The 15,564-nt window shown below is 47.2% G+C and overlaps 1 protein-coding gene across 1 annotated transcript in view; it reads left to right on the top strand.

The window, feature by feature from the left end:
- The window catches only part of LOC144608287 (pappalysin-1-like), a gene marked incomplete at its 5' end in the record, with an annotated part of 275,710 nt that overhangs the window by 185,622 nt on the left and 74,524 nt on the right, over nt 1-15,564 (top strand). The window contains 4 exons of the mRNA XM_078425903.1: nt 5,701-5,872; nt 8,629-8,773; nt 11,230-11,339; nt 15,467-15,538. Coding sequence (XP_078282029.1) covers nt 5,701-5,872; nt 8,629-8,773; nt 11,230-11,339; nt 15,467-15,538 — 499 coding nt within the window. The remainder of the gene's footprint in view (nt 1-5,700; nt 5,873-8,628; nt 8,774-11,229; nt 11,340-15,466; nt 15,539-15,564) is intronic.

The raw sequence follows: 15,564 nt of genomic DNA, 5'->3' as shown, positions 1-15,564 counted from the left end.
AAGGAATGGGTGACGTTTCGGGCCGAGGCCCTTCTTCAGACTCTCGACTCGAAACGTCACCCATTTCCTTCTGTGGTTCTGGTTGATTACTTCGCAAACACCTCATAAGTGGTTATCTCCCCAGAGATGCTGCCTGTCCCACTGAGTCTCTCCACCATTTTGTGTCTATCTTCGTTCGGCTTAAACCAGCATCTCCAGCTCCTTCCTGCACAAAAGCTTTTCACTGTCACTCGGTACATGTGACAATAAACTAAAACTAAATAAATACTCACCCATGAACTGCAGACTACATTTATATCTGTGAGGATGAACACAGAACATTGAACACTGAACAACACAATCTAGGAATAAGGCCTTCGGCCCACTCGAAGCCGAGTCAAACTAAACTCAATGAAAATAAAGATGGGAAGATTGTGAGCAAAATATTTCTCTTTCTGCAGTGATGTGAACAGCTTTGAATGAAAGTAACCTAATCCTTAGAATCGGGGAGTTGGATCAAGACCTCTTTTGCCTTGGGTCTAAGTCTGAAGAAGGGTCTCGACCCGAAACGTCACCCATTCCTTCTCTCCCGAGATGCTGCCTGACATATATAACATATAACATATAACAACTACAGCATGGAAACAGGCCTGTCCGGCCCTACCAGTCCACGCCGACCATTCTCCCTGACCTAGTCTCATCTACCTGCACTCAGACCATAACCCTCCAATCCCCTCCTATCCATATACCTATCCAATTTACTCTTAAATAATAAAATCGAGCCAGCCTCCACCACTTCCACCGGAAGCCCATTCCATACAGCCACAACCCTCTGAGTAAAGAAGTTCCCCCTCATGTTACCCCTAAACCTTTGTCCCTCAATTCTGAAGCTATGTCCCCTTGTTGGAATCTTCCCCACTCTCAAAGGGAAAAGCCTACCCACGTCAACTCTGACCTGCTGAGTTACTCCAGCATTTTGTGAATAAATACCTTGGGTCTAAGTCTGTTGAGAATACATCTTAGAATAATTAAGCATATTTATTTGGCCATTTCTTACAAAGGCTGAAATTTAACATGGTCTTGGATTTTGGGGTTTTTGCCATCAATGCACATGCTTCACAGTGTTTATACCGTCCTGTGTGATAGACTCTACGCTGGGAATAGAAGAGTTGGATGTACCAGCTCCTCAAGGCCACCCCGCTGAGATATTATGAAAGATGACAATAGTGTCTATTGGTTTGAAACACTAGATTTTCGTACGGTCCGAGTTCAACCGTTATAACGTTTCATTTGCGTTTTTCTGAATAGCGCAGTTGACCTTGTCGAGGGTCTCGCTGAGAGTATAAGGAGAACATAATAGCGAAGTCACTGGGAGAAAAATGTAGGAATGAACTGCAGATGCTGGTTTAAACTGAAGGTAGACACAAAAAGCTGGAGTAACTCAACGGGACAGGCAGCATCTCTGGAGAGGGGGAATGGGCGATGCTTTGGGACGAGACCCTTCTTCAGACTGCAGACCACTTCAGAATCCCGCTGAGTTACACCAGCTTTTTGTGTCCCATCTACCGACGGTTATATGTTGTTCTTCCTCTGAGCGCAAATGCTGAGAGTGCAAATCTGACAGCATCAGTCACGGAGCCAGAGGCCCGGGTTCGATCCTGACTGTGTGGAGTTTTTGTATTTCCCCACGTGACCGAGTGGGTTTTCCCCAGGTGCTCTGGTCTCCTCCCGCACTTCAAACACGTAGAGGTTTTGTAGGTTAATTGGCTTGGGTGAAAATTGTAACTTGTCCCTAGTGCGTGGGACAGTGCTAGTGTAGGGGGAGGAGATCGCTGGCCGGTGCGGACTCGATGGGCCAAATGGCCTGTTTCCGTGCTGTGACAGAGTAGCGCACTGCGATGGGGGTTCAAACGCTCCGTCCATTGAACGAGTGGACAAGAACGGCTCCTTACAATAGTCTGCAGTGGACCCAGCAGGTCTGTCGCAGGCGTTGATGCAGTTTTACGTATCGCGCCGTAATTTTCCCTCCAAACACATGGTCGACGATTAGTCCATGAACATGCTCTGCCATTTTCGTGCATGACGGCATGGTGGCGCAGCGGTAGAGTTGCTGCCTTTACAGCGCCGGAGACCCGGGTTCGACCCTGACCATGGGCGCTGTCTGTACGGAGTTTGTACTTCCTCCCCGTGAAAACCGCGTGGGTTTTCTCCGGGTGCCCTGGTTTCCTTCCGCACTCCAAACGGAGCACAGGTCTGTAGATTAATTGGCTTCGGTAAAATTGTGAACTGTGTGTGTAGAATAGTGCAGCGATCACTATCGCGTACACTAGCACTATCCTACACACTAGGGACAATTTACAATTTTTACCGAAGCCAATTGACCTACAAGCCTGAAGTGTGGGAGGAAACCGGGGCGATCCGCCGGTCGGCATGGACTCGGTGGGCCGAAGGGCCTGTTCCCGCGCTGTAATGGCAGTTTCTATACCATCTCGGCTTGTACTCGCTGGAATTTAGAAGATTGAGGGGGGATCTTATAGAAACTTACAAAATTCTTAAGGGGTTGGACAGGCTAGATGCAGGAAGATTGTTCCCGATGTTGGGGAAGTCCAGAACAAGGGGTCACAGTTTAAGGATAAGGGGGAAGTCTTTTAGGACCGAGATGAGAAAGTTCTTTTTCACACAGAGAGTGGTGAATCTGTGGAATTCTTTGTCACAGAAGGTAGTTGAGGGCAGTTCATTGGCTATATTTAAGAGGGAGTTAGATGTGGCCCTTGTGGCTAAAGGGATCAGGGGGTATGGAGAGAAGGCAGGTACGGGATATTGAGTTGGATGATCAGCCATGATCATATTGAATGGCGGTGCAGGATCGAAGGGCCGAATGGCCTACTCCTGCACCTATTTTCTATGTTTCTATGTTTCTATCTCGAAATCCCACTTCGATAGCCATTACTTCTCGGGGATGAAATGTAGTTATAGCTTACGCACACGTCGCACCCTGATATGACAAAAACGAATCTTCCAAACTTCTTTTCTTCATTAATTGGCTTTATTAAAGTAGCACAAATCATAGAGTAATTCATCAGTTTCCGTACTTTATCAACTGTTTCTTCTTCAAACAATATCTAGAATTCTTGCAGTTATTACCGTGTGGTTCTTACAAATATAGATGATACGAGCGTATGGTACAAGCGCGTGGTAAAGAACTGTGTGCTCACCATCCTCCTCCGGTAGCGCAGCGGTAGAGTTGCTGCTTTACAGCGAATGCAGCGCCGGAGACTCAGGTTCGATCCTGACTACGGGTGCTGCACTGTAAGGAGTTTGTACGTTCTCCCCGTGACCTGCCTGGGTTTTCTCCGAGATCTTCGGTTTCCTCCCACACTCCAAAGACGTACAGGTATGTAGGTTAATTGGCTGGGTAAATGTTTTTTTAAAAATTGTCCCTAGTGGGTGTAGGATAGTGTTAATGTATGGGGATCGCTGGGCGGCACGGACTTGGAGGGCCGAAAAGGCCTGTTTCCGGCTGTATATATATGATATGATATGATATGACCCACAACCTCTGTCGACACACTAGTCTCCTCCCATCTAGACACTCCCCATTACGCATTAAGTCACACCCACACTCAGGCAAAAAGGGCATAATCTCGAAATATTAAAAACATAGCCGTAACACAATGAAATAACTGAATTAAGCATAAATGGCTCCTACACGCGCTGTATCTCTAAAGTCTAACGCTGGCAGCAGACCAACAGTTATTAGAGGATGACAATAAGCTGAAGCAGGGCGGGTTGAGCGGGATTTGATGAGTCTAATAATGAGCTAATCAGGCCGAACCACCGTCAGTTTGCAGCAACACACCCTGTTGAAAATCAATTCCCATTCACTCACCACCAGCTGCCCTTCGGAAGCCAACGCTGACTGGAATGACCAATCAAGCACTTGTCAACCAGATCTGACTTGCCATCAGGGTCCACGCTCGTTAGTCTCGGCAAGGGAGTGGAAAAGCCCGGCCTCTTTTGCCAGCGAGCTAGGAACGCTGCATAAATTAAAGAAAGAAATACCATTTAAAAAAAAAAAATTAATTTAAAAAAGCAGGCAAGTTTAAATGTGCCATTGGAAAAAAAAAAGCAAATGAAATGTTAGAACACTGGAAATCAGACTATGTAAACGTATGGCGTTGCATACTAATAGAACGCAGCATAATACTTCCATAATATCTATTGACCTCCTATTTCACTCAGGATTTCGCTTTTGGACTGTAATTTGATTCAGAATTTGCATCCGGCTTTTGAATGCGACTGTACCCTCGCTGAAATATTTCATCAGCGCAGAGTATAAATGTCAATTTAAGTCGCTCGCTTTTTTAAAGCTTCCAATTACGGTGGACTTTTATTTATTTCTGCTCCGTGCTTGAAAAAATAAAAGGTTAAAAAAATCGCAAAGATCCAGAGTGTGTGTTATTCTAAATTTTTGTAAGTACAGTTTGTGAGAGGGTTTGTGATTTAATCTTGGCGAGCTGAGCTCTCATTAGGTTGAATGCCAAGCGTTCAGTTGTATCCCACAAGAAGGAAATTCCCTCCTCAAACCTCAGGCTCAAAGCTTCTCAATTCCTTCCCTCTGTCCCCAGTTTTCAGCTGCTTGGGCTAGAAATTCATCCTGTCAGAGGCCCTCACCATCCCATGTCATGCAGTGTGGAGCTATGATGCCATTCAGTGTGGAAAAAAGGCCCTTTGTCCACCGAATCCATTCTAACCATCAAGGGTAGACACAAAAATGCTGGAGTAACTCACCGGGTCAGGCAGCATCTCAGGAGAGAAGGAATGGTTGACGTTTCGGGTCGAGACCCTTCTTTAGACCCTTCTTCAGACAGACCCTTCTTCCTAACATCCCCTAACATCAGTTTGAAGAAGGGTCTCGACCCGAAATGTCACCCATTCCTTCTCTCCCGAGATGCTGCCTGACCCGTTGAGTTACTCCAGCATTTTGTGTCTACCTTCGATTTAAACCAGCATCTGCAGTTTTCATCCCAACCATCAAGGGTCTTGACCCTAGACATAATCCATTCCTTCTCTCCAGAGATGCTGCCTGACCCGCTGAGTTACTCCAGCATTTTGTGTCTACCTTCGATTTAAACCAGCATCCGCAGTTTTTTTCCCAACCATCAAGGGTCTTGACCCGTGACATCATCCATTCCTTCTCTCCCGAGATACTGCCTGACCCGCTGAGTGGTGGGGAAAGTGGGATAACATAGAATTAGTGTGAACGGTTGATTGGTCGTTGGCGCGGACTCGGTGGGCCAAAGGGCCTGTTTCCATGCTGTATCTCTAACCTAAACGAAACAAAACTTTTCTCTTGAAGGTAGACACAAAATGCTGGAGTAACTCAGCGGGTCAGGCGGCATCTCGGGAGAGAAGAAATGGGTGACATTTCGGGTACGAGACCCTTCTTCAGACTGAAGAAGGGTCTCGGTTCCGAAATGTCACCCATTCCTTCTCTCCCGAGATGCTGCCTGACCCGCTGAGTTACTCCAACATTTTGTGTCTATCTTTGGTGTAAGCCAGTATCTGCAGTTCATTTCCTACACACTATGCATGCTGTTATTCTGTGAGAAAACACGGTCGAAAGTGAACCGTCTTTGTTAGATGAATTCAAGAGGCTTTGAAAGGGCTGACTCTCCAATGCGATCGGTTTCCTGATTGTTAATTCTTAAACTTTTAAAGGCGGACCTTCAAGACGAAGTGCACAGAGGATGGGAGCTGGCAGCCGGGAGTGTGTGCTCCTCTTATGTGTGAGGCACTCCCAGCTAAGTTCCACGGCGTTTACCACTGCACCAAAGGCTTCCAGTTCAACAGCGACTGCTGGATAAACTGCATCGATGCCAACAATCAGACTGTAAGTAACGAGGGTTGCACAGATTGCTTTACCCGCGGAAAGTTGAGAAAATGAGCTTTTAAGTGGGAAAACTGCAAAGGCGGAATATTACCGCCTGTCGGAGAAAGGAACACTTCCTCGCTAATCTGACCTCACAAAACTTTAACAAGGTTTTTTCTACCCCCGAAGGTTTTACGAGGGTTCCTCTCGGCCGACTGACTCACATCACCGTCTGAGACTTCCCAACGCGCGATGCAAACTGTTTTTAGTGCTGTTGGATGCTTGTTAATGGAGATGTGGTGAAGGGAAGGGCGGGGGGGGGGGGGAGGGGGGGGGGAAGGTTTGCACTTCTTGGATGTCCTTCCGAATCCCAATGTTTTTATCAATGGCAATGAAGATGACCGGGTCAAAGGAATGCGATTATTTCCAGTGATGGAAGATAATATCTTCCAATTCATGGTCCCAGGTGAATCTCTTAGTGCTAAGCTCTGCTGTTATCTTCCAAGATATTATCTTCCAACAACAGTCTGATGTACATCTTACGAAGCAGCAGTTCTTAGCGCTAAGAGATTCACCTGGGACCATGTATTAGGAACCTGGGGACCCTATTTCTCCAGGTAGTTTTACACAGTCCTGCACCAAAACATAATGAATCCTACATGTTTTAAAAAACAGGCGAGATTCCACAGAATGTTTAAATGTTGCATCTGTGTACTGGAATGTCACGCTTAGTTAAAAATGCAGAGCAGGTCTTTTAAAATATTCAAAGCCAGCCACTTGTTTTTTTGTTGTATTTCACAGTTCAGGTCCACCACTGATTTTCCGGCAGGTTCCACGACCTTGCCATATTATCCGTTTTGCCGCACAAACAGAGGTCACAGCATCTGAGGGGTGATTGGTGGGGGGGGGGGGGGGTCAAGATACCGGCCCACAAAGTCGGCGTCGGAGGACGGCTACGGGAATGGACTTTTTTTAAAAATGATACAGCGCGGAAACAGGCCCTTCAGCCCACCGGGTCCGCGCCGACCAGCGATCCCCGCACACTAACACTCTCCTACACCCACTAGGGACAATTTCTACATTTACCAAGCCAATTAACCTACAAAACCTGCACGATTTTGGAGTGTGGGAGGAAACCGAAGATCTTGGAGAAAACCCACGCAGGTCACGGGGAGAACGTACAAACTCCGTACAGACGGCGCCCGTAGTCGGGTTCGAACCCGGGTCTCCGGCGCTGCATTCTCTGTGAGGCGGCAACTCTACCGCTGCTACCGAGCCGGAGTTCCAGAGCCCCGGCTGAGGTTGAGACGGGCCGCCTCGCCCGGCCTAGGTTCCATCCCGACTACGGGTGCTGTCCGCACGGAGTTTGTACGTTCTCCCCGTGACCTGCGTGGGTTTTCTCCGAGATCCTCGGTTTGCTCCCACACTCCAAAGACGTACAGGTAGGTAGGTTAATTGGCTTGGTAAATGTGAAAATTGTCCCTAGTGGGTATAGGAGAGTGTTAATGTGCGGGGATCGCTGGTCCGTGCGGATCCGGTGGGCTGAAAGGGCCTGTTTCAGCGCTGTATCTCTAAACTAAACTAAACTAATTAAAGGTGCTTGCAAATAAGTGGACATTGAGCATGTACGTTATCTATATTCCATTGCCCACTGTTATTCTTGACCTGTAGACTAGTGAAGACCAAAGAGGGATATTTAGTTTTAGTTCAGTTTAGATATACAGCAAGGAAACAGGCCCTTGGCCCACTGAATCCACGCCGACCAGTGACACCCGTTCATTACACTTTCCCCACACACACGAGGGACAATTTACAATCTTTACCGAAGCCAATTAACCTACAAACTTGTACATCTTTTGGAGTGTGGGAGGAAACTGGAACGCCCGGTAATAAAACCACGCAGTCACAAGGAGAACGTACAAACTCCGTACAGACAGCACCCACAGTCAGGGTCAAACCCGGGTCTCTGGCATTGTAAGGCAGCAACTCTACGTCTAAGCCACCATACGGTTAGCACAGTAAGGCCAATATTGATACCACAATCAAAACAGATTGAAGCACGTTAGGGCGGCACGGTGGCACAGCAGTAGAGTTGCTGCCTTACAGCACCAGGGAACCAGGTGCGATCCTGACCACGGGTGCTGTCTGACCACGGGTACTGTCTGTGCGGAGTTTGTTCGTTCACCCTGTTCCCTGCGAGGGTTTTCCCCGCACTCCAAAGACGTGCAGGTTTGTGGGTTAATTGGCTTCAGTAACGATTGTAAATTCTCCCTTGTGCGCCTGGGACAGTGCTAGTGCGTGGGGATCGCTAGCCGGCGCGGGCTTGGTGAGCCTGATTCCTCGCTGTATCTCGAAACTAAACAAAATCCAGAACCAGGGGCCACAGTTTAAGAATAAGGGGTAGGCCATTTAGAACGGAGGTGAGGAAAGACTTTTTCAGTCAGATAGTTGTGAATCTGTGGAATTCTCTGCCTCAGAAGGCAGTGGAGGTCAATTCTCAGAATGCATTCAAGAGAGAGCTAGATAGAGCTCTTAAGGATAGCGGAGTCAGGGGGGTATGGGGAGAAGGCAGGAACGGGGTACTGATTGAGAATGATCAGCCTTGATCACTTTGAATGGCGGTGCTGGCTCGAAGGGCTGAATGGCCTCCTCCTGCACCTATTGTCTATTGTCTATAAAGTGAGTCAATGCAAGGGAGGTCGGTTTGCGTGACGGTCTGGGCATTTTCATGCAGGATTTGGCACGAATTAAGGACATCCCTGTGTCATTTACTCTAGGAACCTGTCAATGTGATTCGATGCCAGATGGATGGGACGTGGAACGGCTCACTGCAGGTGTGCAGCTCAATGAAGGGAGACTGCCCTCATCCTCACCATCTCAACACACACATACGACTGAACTGCAGCGAAGGCTATGGCATAGGTAATGCACTGAAGAGATTGTCAAATGCAATGAGCAGGAAGGAACTGCAGATGCTGGTTTACACCGAAGAAAGGCACAAAATTCCGGAGTAACTCAGCGGGACAGGTAGAATCTCTGGAGGGAAGGAATGGGTGACGTTTCGGGTCGAGATTGAAGAAGGATCTTGACCCGAGTCATCAACCATTCCTTCTCTCCGGAATGGAACCTCTGAGTTACTCCAGCGTTTGGTTTCAATCTTCAAATGCAATGAGGTTCTTGCACCAAATCGTTCACTGTATCCGCTGTTCCAGGTGTGGACTATTATATAATCGGTGCGGCCATGTGTGGACTGGGCGATCGTTTCACTCAACACCTTCGCTCAGTCTGCCTTGGCCTATGTGATCTCCCGGTTGCCAAACACTTTAACTCACACACTCCCATTCCCACACTGACCTTTCTGTCATGGGCTTCCTCCATTGTCAGAGTGAGGCCCAATGCAAATTGGAGGAACAGCACCTCATATTTTGCTTGGGGAGTTTACAACTAGGGTTGCTAACTGTCCCATATTAGCCAGGACAACCCATATATTGGGTTAAATTGGTTTGTCCCATACGGGACCGTCCTTGTCCCGTATTAGGCCCGGGAGGCACTGTCGGTCAGGACACTGTAGGCCCGGACACTGTAGGCCCGGATACTGTAGCCCCGGGGGCCACTCTAGGCCCGGACAGCGTAGTCCCGGAGGCCCGGGCGCCACCTAATGGAGGTTGCGTAGCAATCCACCTCCCGGCCCGGGCGGCCACCATTGGTGGAGCGGGAGCACGTGGCTGCTGGTTGGATGAGGTCACGTGGGGCGCGGGGCGGTGACGTCACCTCTTGTCCCGTATTTGGGAGTGAGAAAGTTGGCAACCCCTACTTACAACCCAGCGGTATGAATATTGATTTCTCTAACTTCAAGTAACCCTTGCATCCTCTCTCTCTCTGTCACACCCCCACTCTGGTCGTTGGTCTAGTTTCACTGTCGTCCTGTTGAGCTTCACTGCCTGTGTAACTTGTTATCACCGACACCACAGCCAACAATGGACCATTGTGGGCTCCACCTTCCCTTGATCACAGTTACTTTCCAGCTGCTTGTTAGAGTGGGCCATTCGTTCCACAAGTGGTCTCGGCAAAGCAATAGGTGGCACGGTGGCGGAGATGACAGAGCTGTGGCCTCACAACACCAGAGACCAAAGGTTCGATCCTGACCTCGGGTGTTGTCTATGTAGAATGTGCACATTAGCCCTGTAACCTCATGGGTTTCCTCCGGGAGCTCCGGTTTCCCCTCACACCTCAAACACATGCAAGTTTGTAAGCTAATTAGCCTCTACAAATCGCCCTCCTTGTGTAGGCAGTGGCTCCCTAAGTGGGATAGCATGAAACAAAGGGGGGCCTGGCGTGGACACTGTGTGTGCACTCTGTAACTTTGTCAGTGCCCTTACGTGGTGACTCTTTGCATACCTTGGGTAAGCAAGCAACGAATTTCAATGTGGCTTGTCACATGTGACAATAAAGTATTCATTCATTCATTTATTCATTCATTCATTCATTCATTCATTCATTCATTCATTCATATGTTTAAGAAGCAATTAGACAGGAACAGGATAGGACAGGTTTCGAGGGATATGGGCCAAACGCAGGTAGGACGGACTAGTGTGGATTGGCCATGTTGGTCGGTGTGGCCATGTTTCCACGCTGTATGACTCTCTATGAATCTTTTCAGCCTGGCATTGTGTTGGGGCAAGTTTTTGAATCGAGTTCAGATTTAACAGGAACATTATTGAAGTGGACTATACACTGATTGAGTCTGCTGATTGCCATTGCCTGATTGACAATGTATTCAGTTTCACACAATGAAACAAACACCACTATGTATCATGGTATACTTTGACTGGAATAATACCACATGAAAATTAAATGCACTAATTGCCTTCTTCAGTCTATGTGTTTAGAAACTTTTCCCCCTGCTCACTCAAAAACGATTTTGAGTAACTTTGAACATGTGATGTTGATTTAGTTTAGTTTCATTAAGTTTAGTTTCGAGATACAGCGCAGAAACAGGCCCTTAGGCCCACCGAGTCCGCACCGACCAGCGATCCCCGCACATTAACACTATACCTACACACACACTAGGGACAATTTACACTTTATACCTAGCCAATTTGCCGACAAACCCACATGTCTTTGGAGTGTGGGAGGAAACCGAAGACCTCGGAGAAAGCCCACGCAGGTCACGGGGAGAGCGTACAAACTCCGTACAGACAAGCACACGCAGTCGGGATCGAACCCTGGTCTCCAGCGCTTCAGGTGCCGTAAGGCAGCAACTCTACCGTGAGTCAGTGGGCCGGACTGGGTGGGCCGAAGGGCCTGTTTCCATGCCGTATCTCTAAACTAAACGAGACAATAATAATAAGCGGAATGTTGTTTTACTTTGTCTTCAGGTGCAGAATGTACCCCTTTGTGTGCGTTACATCAACATGACCCCGTGTTCCTGCCAAGTAACATGACTTCAGACGATGTGAAGCACTGGATGAGCCCACAAAAGGCAAAGGTTGGTATTTAATACTTTTACGTAATCTTTATTTGACAAAAAATTTGCACAGCATAATTCAGTTCAGATTAGTCTATTGTCACGTGTACCGAGGTACAGTGAAAAGCTTTTGGTTGCGTGCTAACCAGTCAGCAGAAAGACAACACATGATTACATTCGAGCCATTTACAGTGTGCAGATACATGATAAGGGAATAACGTTCAGTGCAAGGTAAAGCCGATCAAGGATAGTCCGAGGGTCACCTAAGAGGTAGATAGTAGCTCAGCACTGCTCTCTGGTTGTGGTAGGATGATTCAGTTGCCTGATAACAGCTGGGAAGAAACTGTCCCTGAATTTGGAGCTGAGCGATTTCACACCTATACCTTTTTGCCTGATATACTTATCATTTATCATTTAAGTCCAATATTTGGTTTACGCTTAGACTAGTGCAAATGATGTGATTTGATTTTGCCTTAACGACCTTATCAAAGGCTTTGTCTGTCCAAATCAAACAGATCACAACAATGTAGATAATATACAAGTCACTGGAAGAGGCCATTATTCACAAAATGCTGAAGTAACTCAGCAGGTCAGGCAGCATCTCGGGAGAGAAGGAATGGGCGACGTTTCAGGTCGAGACCCATCTTCTTGAAGAAGAAGGGTCTTGACCTGAAACGTCACCCATTCCTTCTCTCCTGAGTTGCTGCCTGACCTGCTGAGTTACTCCAGCATTTTGTGAATAAATACCTTCGATTTGTACCAGCATCTGCAGTTATTTTCTTACACTGGAAGAGGCCAAGTCACTGGAAGAATTTAAGAGAGAGTTAGATAGAGCTCTGGGGGCTAGTGGAATCAGGGGATATGGGGAGAGGTTGGGCACAGGTTACTGATTGTGGATGATCATCCATGATCACAATGAATGGCGGTGCTGGCTCGAAGGGCCGAATGGCCTCCTCCTGCACCTATTTTCTATGTTTCTTTACACGAAAAAAAAACTGCAGATGCTGGTTAAATAATGTAGATAGTTTTTCTGTTTGTAATATTTGCTGACTTGCCCAATGATGACAAGCAGCGAAACAGTGTCTTCTGAAGAGACATCAGAACGACAGTGGCATCTTTTACAACATAAGTAACTGGTGTGCTGCCAATATAAATCGGCAGGCAGTTTTCTCCCCGGAGGCTGATTACAATGGCAGACTTGATCCATTTCAAGGGGTCTCAAGTGGTAGTGTGAGAAATATCATGTGGTGTTCTACAGCCTAGATAAAAGGAAATGCACTGGCAACAAATACGCAGAAATTTGATTCGACTGCTCATTCTGGATCCAGACCCGACTGTGTAACTGGAAGACGTTGCGGTCCACTTTAGCTGACACGCTATCAGCATTATCGATTCCATGTAACACAAAGGTCTAGGTCATATTGGATCCTGCAAACAGTCTGACTCACTGCCCAATATGCCAGCCATTAGTTTAGTTTAGTTTAGAGATACAGCGCAAAATCAGGTCCTTCGGCCCACCGAGTCCGCACCGACCAGCGATCCCCGCACATTAATGCGATCCTACGCACTAGGGATGATTTACATTTACGGCAAGCCAATTAGTTCAGAGATACAGCGCGCAAACAGGCCCTTTGGCCCATCGAGTCTGCACCGGCCAACGATCCCCGCACATTAACATTATCCTGCACACACACACGGGACAATTTACACTTACACCAAGCATACTAACCCTAGCCACTTACCCTGCAAAACCTGTACGTCTTTGGAGTGTGGGAGAAAACCGAAGATCTCGGAGAAAACCCACGCAGGTCACGGGGAGAACGTACAAACTCCGTGCGGACAGCACCCGTAGTCGGGATCGAACCGGGGTCTCTGGCGCTGTAAGGCAGCAACTCTACCGCTGCGCCACCGTGCCACAACTCGGTCACTTCCCCAAGACGCTAAGGTTGGAGGAGGTTGATCAGCCGTAGCCAGGAGTTGTTTCACAAGGTCGAGGCGGTTCAGAGGGACATTGATTGTCAGAGACATTTTCAAAGCTATTCAAAGAACACTTCATTTTGTTCCATTTGTTTGTAGTAACAAGGAGCTGCTGATGCTGGTTAATACATAAAAGGGCACAAAGTGCTGGAGTAGCTCAGCAGGTCAGGCAGCATACCTGGAGAACTTGAATTGGTGACTCTTCTTCTATCTGATCCGAAACGTCACCTATCCATGTTCTCCAGAGATGCTGCCTGACCCACTGAGTTACTGGTTCAAACCGAAGATAGATACAAATTGCTGGCGTTTCGGGTCGAGACCCTTCTTCAGTCTGAAGAAGGGTCTCGACCCGAAAAACGTCACCCATTCCTTCTCTCCTGAGATGCTGCCTGACCTGCTGAGTTACTCCAGCATTTTGTGAATAAATACCTTCGATTTGCACCAGCATCTGCAGTTATTGTCTTATACAAATTGCTGGAGTAACTCAGCGGGACGGGCAGCATCTCTGGAGAGAAGGAATGGGTGACGTTTCGGGTCGAGACCCTTCTCCAGACTGCCCTTTGCTGAAGGATACTCTGCAAGCTGAGAGATCGTAAACCTGATTGACTGAGAACTCTCTTTCTGGTCCAGGGCTCCTCCTAAGGACTGTTTTGGCTCCCGTATCTCTTATTGACCTGAAGTGACTCCGCTGTTTACACCAATGGTTGAAAACCTGCATTTTTTTTAGGATTAAAAAAAATAAATTACACTGGATCCTTTTAATGAAAATAGAGAATCATTGAAAAAAAAGTTGCAGTTTACTACGCTTTGAATTAAAAACAAAAAACACCCCAGCAAGCCATTGATAATTGCCACACTGGACAATTTCCAATTTTGAGATGCAAAGCCTTTAAAAATTGAGTTTGGTAGGATGCAGTGGGGTTCAAATGCGAACACGGAATTCTCTGAAGGCAGTGCTGAGGTGATTCAATCATAGGGCAGTAATTCAATCACTTCGAACTGTGTCGAAGGGAAGATTTCTGTATTGAAACTTCCTGTTAGTGAAACAAAAGTAGTCCCTGCCAGCACACAGCCAGATAAACCTTTTCTGAAGTCATTTTCATTTCCCCCAATAATGGAGGTTTGAGGAAACTAAATTTCACATTGCAGATTGAGGGCAATAAAATGCGGTGTGTAGCAGTTTAGTTTAAGGTAGACACAAAATGCTGGAGTAACTCAGCGGGACAGGCAGCATCTCTGGAGAGAAGGAATGGCATTTCGGGTCAAGACCCTTCTTCAGATGAGTGTGGATTGTCGGCGTGGACTCAGTGCGCTGAAAGGCCTGTTTCCGTGATGCACCTTTCAATCAATCAAACGTCAGGGGTTACGGGGAGAAGGCAGGAGAATGGGGTTAGGAGGGAGAGATAGATCAGCCATGATTGAATGGCGGAGTGGACTTGATGGGCCGAATGGAGTTAATGGATAGATGACTTTTGTTATCGGGTCCCGACCCAAACCATCGCCTATTCACGTCCTCCAGAGATGCTGCTTGACCCGCTGAGTTATTCCAGTATGTTGAACTCTCAACTATGATTGATTAAGATGGATACATGATGACATATTGGGTGGAAAAGTGGCAAATGCCCTCAATAAATCATTGCTTAAATCTTGCTTAGTCCACTATAACAATGAGCAATCTGTATGTCTTCTTTCGTGGTGAACGCTGGCATAATAAACCAGCATGGCCAAAACAGCCACCAATTCCTATCACCAAAGATGACCGGGGAGGCAGGTGGCGCAGCGGTAGAGTTGCTGCTTTACAGCGCTTATAGCGCCAGAGACCTGGGTTCGATCCCGACTACAGGTGCAGTCTGTGTGGAGTTTGTGCGTTTTCCACATAACCTGCGTGGGTTTTCTCTGGGATCTCTGGTTTCCTCCCACACTCCGAAAAAAGGAGCAGGTTTGTCGATTAATTGGCTTGGTATAAATGTAAAGAATTGTCCCTTAGTGTGTGTGTGTAGGGTGGTGTTGATGTGCAGGGATCGCTGGTCGGCACGGACTCGATGGACCGAAGGGCCTGTTTCCGCGCTGTATCGCTAAACTAAACTAAACTAAACTGAAGATACTGTTCTGGTTGCAGAATATACTTTGAGTAAAATATTGGAAGTAATCTTTTGATATTCCTTTCACAGAATATAGTTTGTACGGCGGGATATACGTGGCACCCAAACCCTAAAATGATTCACTGCATTAAATCTTGTGAGGTAAGACCCTTTGAGTCATTTTTAGG

Source organism: Rhinoraja longicauda, chromosome 31, assembly GCF_053455715.1.
Source record: "Rhinoraja longicauda isolate Sanriku21f chromosome 31, sRhiLon1.1, whole genome shotgun sequence".
Taxonomy (NCBI): Eukaryota; Metazoa; Chordata; class Chondrichthyes; order Rajiformes; family Arhynchobatidae; genus Rhinoraja; species Rhinoraja longicauda.
Note: the sequence above shows the minus strand (reverse complement) of the source record. Positions and strands in the feature narration are given on the sequence as shown.